The sequence below is a fragment of the Cyprinus carpio genome, chromosome A21 (assembly GCF_018340385.1).
Source record: "Cyprinus carpio isolate SPL01 chromosome A21, ASM1834038v1, whole genome shotgun sequence".
In the NCBI taxonomy this organism is placed as follows: Eukaryota; Metazoa; Chordata; class Actinopteri; order Cypriniformes; family Cyprinidae; genus Cyprinus; species Cyprinus carpio.
The window spans coordinates 20,937,512-20,946,448 of NC_056592.1; the positions used below are offsets into that span (position 1 = coordinate 20,937,512).

Genomic DNA, 8,937 nt, shown 5'->3' on the forward strand with positions numbered 1-8,937 from the left:
ATTTTCTGTGACAGCATTGCCTTTTTAATCAATCACAGGGTTCTTCTTCACTCTGAATAATTTAGACACACATTCAGCTTCTATTGTTGAATGTGTCAAGAATTATAACTAATATTTGGACTTCCTAATAAAAAGTTCTCTTTGTACTTCATACAGAATTACATATGTAGGACATTATCAACATGTTTTTGTTACTGTGGTGAGAATATTTTTACAATATCCCCCCAATAAACTTTATGACCTCAGAAACAGCTATCAGCAAGCTTGTTTATACAATTCTCCTCTCACCAGAAATAGAGCAATGATAAAGAAAAATGGAACAATACAAGGTAACAAGACAGAGCTAAAGAATCATTAAAGCCTCTTTATAAGTTTTATTAAACAGAACACATTAGAATACTTTCATAGACACGTGGAATGCAGCTACATTTGTCTCATATGTATAAATTCGTCGAATTTTCACTTTGAGAACTCAAAATATATTGGTTTTGTAACTTGAATAATTTAATGTCATCGATATGTCAATATTATTTAAGATTAGACAACAAAAGTTCAAGTTCATGATTTCACTTCAACTTAACGTGTCATCACAGTATTTAATTTTGGATATTAAAAAAAAACGTATATAAATGATATACACAGAGGTACATTGCAAAACCCAGTTATTCTGCTCCTATATGCATTAACACATTAATGATGTAGTTCAAATGTGCCATCGTTTTAAGATAGAATAATTCACTCTGTGTCTAACAGAATATAATGTCTATTTCTGTAGCTTGGCCATGATGAGCTAAAGATATTGATCAAAGTATCTTCTCTAACCTAGATGAAGGTTTAGCTTAGACATATGGACACCACGCATCAAGTACGCAGGCAGATGCATATTGTTTGCTCAACAGTCCTTTCGCCTCGGCCTTTGGACGCCACACCCTGGCTTTGTTAACGTGGTCATAAAACAGGTCCTGTTGCGGCGATGCCGTAGAGGAGATATGTTCTGCCCGTCAAGCTGAGCTTCTCTGTCACACCATTGATAAGAGAGTCCAGAGTGTGCTTGATAATGAAACAGCTCACAGTTTCTCAGCGTGCACTCGTCTCTTATCCAGCGATGCCGTTACACTGTGCAAACAGCACCAGCTCCTGTCCACTCACACGCTAGCAGTTCTTCTCCTGTGCTTCTCCATTTGGATGAAGTGCAGATAAAACACATCTGACATTTTCCACAATGTTTTTTTTTTTTTTTTTACAAAAAGCAGGAGCAAACTGGGTGAAAATGGAAACACCTTCAATAAAACTGACAAATCAATGCTGGACACAAACAGCTGTTTCTGATATCTGAGGGAAGACATATTTTAACAGCTATGGAAATGGACGGTTTCTCCATGGCAAGTCTGAAATGAATGGATTTGCCACAATAAAACATTTATTTTATTCATATGACTTACTTAAGAAATGCACAGTTATTTGAATTAACTTTTACAATCTGAAAACATATTAAAGTTTACACTGATGAGCACAACAACAGCAGTAATAACGTAGTAGAATAAAGAAACCGACACGACCAGAGGAATAGTACACAACGTTTCTTTTTCATCAGAGAATGTTGCTGCATTACTTTTTGGTGGACTACTTTTTAATTCATATTTTTCCACAGTCTTTGTCACGGTTGCCACATTCATGTTGTGTTTTCATTGATGAGTTGATTTGAAAGTTCCCTGTGTGTAAAAGTGTGAAAGGGCTCTGTATAAAAGTCTGCACGTCTTCAGTACTCTTCTTTGATAGTCATTGGCATAGATGGTGATACCAGGCCACTGCTGCTGCTCGTCACCATGGGAACATTGCCAGGCAGAGCTGAACCAGGTGGGGTTGGTGTGGTTGTGGATGCCGGCTGCGGCTGTTGCATTTTCTTTTTATTGACTTTCCTCTCTTTAGCACGCCGGTTCTGGAACCAGATCTTCACCTGTCAACAGCACGCTATAAGTCATACTAAAAAACTTTTATTAAGGTAAAAGTCACAGCGATGCCATATAAGAACCATTTTTGGTTCCCGAAAGAATCTTGGTGAACAGTTCTTAAAAGAACCATTTTTCCATTACTTGTGGAATGAAAATGTACATTCTTAAAAATAAGGACTCTTTATTGGCATCTATGGTTCCGTGAAGACCCTTTCACATCCATGGAACCTTTTCCATAAAGTTTTTATAAAGTATTATAATGGAAAAAGCTCTTAAGATTATTAAAATGTTCTTCACATTCAAGTATAAAATGCTTCTTTTAAGAACGGTTCTTTAAAAGGTTCTTTAGGGAACCCAAAACCCCTTTTGGAACCTTTATTTTAAAAGTGTGCCAGGGGTGTTAAAGGTTCCTCATGGAACCAAAGATGCCATTTGTACATTAAAAAGGTTCCATGGATGTTAAAGGTTGTTCATGGAACCATGAATTCCAAAAAAGAACCTTGATTTTTAAGAGTGTATGAAGAACCTTTAACATCCCCGGAAACTTTCCATTCAACATAATGTTCTTTATAGTGGAAAAATGTTTTAAGATTTTTAAAATGCTTTTCACACTAAGAGAAATTTTATTTAAATTTTTTTAAGAACTGTTGACAAATGTTTTTTGGGGAATTTTTTTGTGGCATCACTGCAAAACCCCCTTTTGGAACCTTTAGAGCAGGGATAGGCAACTTCGGTCCTGGAGGGCTACTGTCCTGCAGAGTTTAGCTCCAACCCTAATTAAACACACCTGAATAAGGCAATCAGTGTTTTCGGGATTACTAGATAGATACAGGCAGGTGAGTTTTTATGAGAACTGAAGCTAAACTCTGCAGGACAGTGGCCCTGCAGGACCGGAGTTGCCTATCCCTGCTTTAGAGTGAAGATGAAGAATATGTCGACTGTGGAGAGTATTAGAGCAGCTGACCTGTCTCTCTGACAGACTGAGTGCTGTTGCCAGTTCTGCCTTTCTTCTTATTGTGATGTAACGGCTGTAATGAAATTCTTTCTCCAGCTCCAGTCGCTGATGATCTGTGTACACTACCCGATATTTGTCTTTTGTTCTGGTTTTCCCCCCTAAAAGACAAACGGCATAACAAAAAAAAAGAAAAAAAAAGAAATATTCATTAAAAGTCAATTCAGTTTTAAACAAATAATTGTGAATCAGTCCTTTTGAGAAGTATTTTCTATACAACCCTTTCCTTTTCACATGTAGATGAGTATTTCATCACATGACAGAAGAATAATTTTAGTGTACTTTATTATTTAGCAACAAATTGCTTGGCATATTCAATGTAAATCTAGTCCCTTTAAGGCATTTCTCCCTTTTTTACTCACTGAGCGTACAGAATTTTTTATTTTTTTATTTTTTGTAAAGCTAATAATACATATTGTGAGAACTGCTAAACAAATCAAATTGACTATAATTAATGATAATGTGATAGAAATAAAGAGTCATTTTTTAAGTTAATGTCATTATGTGTTTATCTTTTCTATTAAAAAGTAACTACACAGTGTTTGCTCCCTTAATCAAGCCAATCGCCAAAAGCACACATATATAAAATACCAAGATGTCCATGTTATAAAGGTCTTTGGAATCGTGTCTCCATATTTCAAACTTAGTTTACCCTGTCAGCGGCAAGAGGGGACTTAAGTGGCCACAAGTTAAATATTAAAACATGAACGGCACAGGGAAGGACAGCGCCTGTCTAGGGCAACAGCCACAGAGGGAGGAACTCCAGATAATTAGGCTTCTCAACCATAGCATCTTCACTGAAAATCTCACTAGAGGCCATAATCTCTTGGTATCATTAACCCAGAAAAGCAAGTCTCACAGCCCTCCATTTAAAAAGCCAGGTATTTAATCATGTTATATAAAATCCATCTTAGTTATAACTTTAAAATAATACTGAGCTAATAAGACATCATTATAGGTTTGGCTCCAGGCTTTTCAATGAGACCGTCTGGTTACAGAGTTGTATTTTAATGTGTGGCAGTTAAAATGACGGTCTTGAGGAATTGCCTCAAAATTCTAAGTTAATGGCATATGTATTATTCATTTGTATTAGGCCTATAAAGCTAAGCTTAACTAAATTTGCAACACTTTCTCCAACTTGCCTATGATGTCATGGTATGGCATACATACGAGGAGGAACTGAGAGTTAATTGTTGCTCCCTGTTCCAGTCATACTATAAAGAATCCTGAGCTGACAGGGATAAATTACCTTATTAACAATATCATATATATATATATATATATATATTATATTATATATTACAGTTATTGCAATAATTACAAATCTCATTGCTGGGTGGAAATATTAGGCCCAACTGTACATGTAAACATAATTTTTATTTATTTTTATTCAGTTTTTCATAATCAGTGGGATCCACAGAATTTAAGCTTTAACTGCATGTTTGCTGACATTTCTTCCAAGTCCTGTGAGCTGGATGAGCTTTATTCTGTTACATATTGTGTTGTTTTCTAAAAGGACATAATCCTATGAATAATTAATCTCATTTTTTTATTTTCTGTATTTTTTTTCCTCCAATTTCTGCTATTTTACTAGCTACTAAATGTTAATTGCACATGCGCATCCGTGTATTCAACAACTTCTCGACATCCAGGCAAAAAAGAACAAAGAGTTACATCAAAGCCAAGAAATTCACACAAATCACTATATTAGCATGACAAACGCGTGAATACAGAAGAGTTTTCTTCCAAACTATTGCGAGACCGAGTTTTCCCGTGACATGTACAAAACAGGCCTTTTTTTTGCGATCACGATAGTTATTACTCTCTATAATAATTATTATATTATATTTTTCAAATTATAATAAAATTTATTTTACTTTTTTTTCACATTTATATAAGTGAAAAAAATAAATTATAAAATAATAAAATATAAAATAAGGCACCTGAGTTTGGCGGCGGCGCGCTCCGACGCATCCAGTCGTAGGGGTTCCGTCTCTGAGAGTTGGGCGACAGCTGACCGACTGATGAGTTTATGGAGGATGGAAGAAGGCCGGACGCTTGAACAGATGAAAACTCTGGAGGGCTGTAGCCCAGCTGACCAGTGCTCGAGGTCGAAGGTCCAGTTCCCGGCCCATAAGGTGTCCATTCCTCTCGCGGAGGAGGGTACGCGGGATTCCAGGCTCCTGTCTGGCTGTGGTGAGGGTCGTTGGTAATTCCAGAGACGTGATGGTATCCTGTGAAGTCCGGATACTGAGGAGGTGCGGGTACAAAATTCTGAGGGTTCAGGTTTAGGCTTGTGTGTCTTACGGAATTCTGGTACATACTGGTGTCCTTCTCCAAGAGATAAACTCACGTACATTTTTCCGCCTGATGTCTCCAGTGCATAACATGCACCCAAACTACTTTTTTTTTCACATTTATATAAGTGAAAAAATAAATTATAAAATAATAAAATATAAAATAAGGCACCTGAGTTTGGCGGCGGCGCGTCCGACGCATCCAGTCGTAGGGGTTCCGTCTCTGAGAGTTGGGCGACAGCTGACCGACTGATGAGTTTATGGAGGATGGAAGAAGGCCGGACGCTTGAACAGATGAAAACTCTGGAGGGCTGAAGCCCAGCTGACCAGTGCTCGAGGTCGAAGGTCCAGTTCCCGGCCCATAAGGTGTCCATTCCTCTCGCGGAGGAGGGTACGCGGGATTCCAGGCTCCTGTCTGGCTGTGGTGAGTGCGTTGGTAATTCCAGGAGACGTGATGGTATCCTGTGAAGTCCGGATACTGAGGAGGTGCGGGTACAAAATTCTGAGGGTTCAGGTTTAGGCTTGTGTGTCTTACGGAATTCTGGTACATACTGGTGTCCTTCTCCAAGAGATAACTCACGTACATTTTTCCGCCTGATGTCTCCAGTGCATAACATGCACCCAAACAGTTGATCTTGGCTCCTTAGACCCAGGTTTCCCTATAACCTGACGGCTCCTCTACCTGGCCAGATTCTCTGAACCCTCCAGCCTCGGTGGCTGCTAAAGGTTGCGACGTTGACGTCACTTTTATGATCATGATAATCACCCTCCCACGGTATCGAAACTGCCTTGGTGATGTTCAAATTTACGAATGAATGCCATTCAGAATGTATAGGCTACCTATTAAATTAGTGTAGGCCCACATGCAAATGTAAAAATGCTATGAAATTAAAAAAGACAACACGTGTAACTAGGCTATATAAGAAACGTTTTTAAAAATAAAATTTGATTTAGCTCATTACTTGCGGACACACACACACACACACACACACACACACACACACACACACACACACACACACACATATATATATATATATATATATATATATATATATATATATATATATATATATATATATATATATATATATAGTATTTAACAATGAATAATGTATATCTATGTTTAAGGTCAATTCGGCTGTTGTTAAAATTATTGTTTAAAAATGTCAGTTTAGCGGGAAACAGGAATTCCCAAAATTCCTTGTGTGCACAAGTTTTTGTTTAGATTTTATTTCAAGTTCAAGTTATTCTTATTTTTGTTTTCATAAGATTGGTGTTTGTAATACATTTATGTTGTTTAATTTTTGCGTTTGTCTTTTTTTTATTGGAAACATGGCAGGAGAAAATAATAATCATGTAGCTAATAATCAACTTCAATTCTTATGTGGCCTTACATTTTGCCAGATGTGCTATCATCATTTTACATAAACATAGCCCAAATGCATTTGTATACTATTTTATGTTTTAATGACATGAACTGTAAAATATATTGTGACTATACCGTGGCGTAATACAACGCAGTTGCAGTCTCACTGTATTTTTATCTTATGATGGCAAACAAAACTACCAGTTTTTAGCGTAATTTTTTCCAAAACATTATTATTGCATTCATATACACGTTTTATATTAGAGTATATATAACACACGACATTCGATTATCAGTTGATTCAAAACAAAGAACAGTGACTACAATGCGTACAAGGCAAAGATCGTGGTCGTAAAATAATGATTTTAGATTCTACGGGGCATGATTTAAACGACAACACTGATTATGTGCAATCACATTTTAGTACAGTGAATGCTATATAAAATATAAATGTAATTGTTAATTGTTAGATATATATCAATCAATATATATATATATATATATATATTTTAAGATCAATGCTCTTATGTACTGTACTGTACACGGAACAGGCATCGACGCAAGACGAAATGAAAGATTAGACAGGACTCTTTTATGGTTTATATATATATATTAAGCATCTAGCCTATTATCGAGTCACAAATATGTTGTTAAATTACGTAATCATCAGTGACAGTGAGCATGGCTGTATTTTTTGTATCACTGTTCTGCAGGGAAGACCGGGACAATTTCACCTGGACTCTCAAAGCATTTAATCAAATCCAGAAGCCGTTTCAAGGAGAAACTGGACAGAGATAGCACTAATATACCAAATTATTTCATGATGTCTCCTATCAGCTTTCATGATATGAAAACATCTAAAACATACGGGCATAAAAAAAAAAAAAAAAAAAAAAAAAAACATAAAAACATAAATTAAAATAAAATAAATAATTGAAACCATTTGACACCTGGACAAAAGTGATGTGAACCGTGCTGAAATATGTGACGTCGTGAAGCTGATATTTTAGATTGTAAAAGTTATATGTCCTGCTGATGTTGTATTGACAAATAAGTGTGTTTGTGGTCTAATAATTGTATAATCGTATAGTAGCTTTTATTTCACTGTTCGGCTTAAAAACGGTTGCCTATTGATAAGATAACAACATGGAAGATACTTTATTACATTTTGAGTGGTTTACATATTTTTATTGTATTCAACCTTTACTGACCTATATCTTAAAAGGAGTTACTTACTATATAGTAGTCAACATTTGAAGTGGATCGTAAAAGTTCATTACAACTGTCCTAATAAAAGAACGCACTTTGGTTTTAGGTTTTAGGACAACTTTGATGAAAGGTTTTGATCCGCTTCAAATGTTGACTACTGTACACACGATTTATCAAGCTATTCCTCAAGCTGTTCTTCAGGATTCAGTCAGTTCTCTTTGCGGAGAGATATTAGTTTGCCCACAGTCCATATCTGACTCATGCATTAGCAACTCTAAGATAGGCATATCATATAGGTTAATGTTGCCATCTGAAAACGTGCAAACACTTTACAGTCCATTAGGCACACCAGTAAATAAACATGTTTCTCAGACCCAAAGTAAAAGACTTCGAGGAAACAGAATAATGCAAACGATTTTTGGTCGGTTCAGAAGGAGAAAAAGGTTTCAAAGCGATCTAAGAGGATTTAGATGTGTGGGGTTACATTTCACATCCAAGTGTGACTTCCTTGTGTTTGAAACTGTAAGAGCATTTGAAAAAAAAGAAGAAGAAGAAAACAACAAACAAACAAAAGAATCTTCAGAGAATATCGTCATCGACGGACAGCTCTGTGGTGATGGTTGATATGAATTACAAATCAAAATTCTATTAATATAAATCAAAATCTATTAACAAATATGAAATTTAAAGATTGTTTAAAATAATAAAAATATGTTGTTTTGTACAGTGTAAATTGTGTATTTTTTCCAGCTGTGGAAACACAAGTCTCGCTTAAAATGACCAGATGAGCAAAGCTAAACAGAGCAAGAGTGTAACGCTGAGGACTGATGATAATGCCCTTGTTAACACAGTGCTGAAGTTCAAGTATTATTTCATTTATATATGTATTTACGAGGCATTAAACTTTTTCCTTCGACCCTTCAAAAGAACAAGCTCAGTGCTTCCACATGTTGACTATATACGCAGTAAAATTAAAAAGGTGTGCAAAAAAAAAATAAATAAAAAAAAATAAATAAATAAATGAATAAATCTATGCTCGTTTAAATGGTTACGAGAACATCATCTGAATTTGTTCATACTTACCAGAAGCAATATATT

At 35.8% G+C, this 8,937-nt stretch overlaps 1 protein-coding gene and 1 pseudogene across 1 annotated transcript; both read right to left on the reverse strand.

The window, feature by feature from the left end:
* Positions 1-971: 971 nt before the first annotated feature.
* On the reverse strand, positions 972-5,324 carry LOC109047790 (homeobox protein CDX-1-like). The gene is made up of 3 exons (XM_019065461.2): positions 4,908-5,324; positions 2,917-3,065; positions 972-1,957 (listed from the first exon to the last, which is right to left on the reverse strand). Exons 1-3 carry the CDS (start codon positions 5,284-5,286, stop codon positions 1,760-1,762), a joined length of 726 nt encoding a protein of 241 aa, XP_018921006.2. The 5' UTR covers positions 5,287-5,324; the 3' UTR covers positions 972-1,759.
* Positions 5,314-6,247, reverse strand: LOC122134771 (annotated as a pseudogene).
* Between the last annotated feature and the right edge of the window lie 2,690 nt (positions 6,248-8,937).

What these genes read in the sequence shown, in the direction of transcription:
- LOC109047790 (XM_019065461.2), bottom strand. Translation starts at nt 5,286, where the DNA reads ATGTACCAGAATTCCGTAAGACACACAAGCCTAAACCTGAACCCTCAG. An exon ending in CGCGCCGCCGCCAAACTCAG is followed by an intron (nt 3,066 to 4,907) that starts GTGCCTTATTTT and finishes TTTGTCTTTTAG; the next exon opens with GGGGGAAAACCAGAACAAAA. An exon ending in TCAGTCTGTCAGAGAGACAG is followed by an intron (nt 1,958 to 2,916) that starts GTCAGCTGCTCT and finishes TGCTGTTGACAG; the next exon opens with GTGAAGATCTGGTTCCAGAA.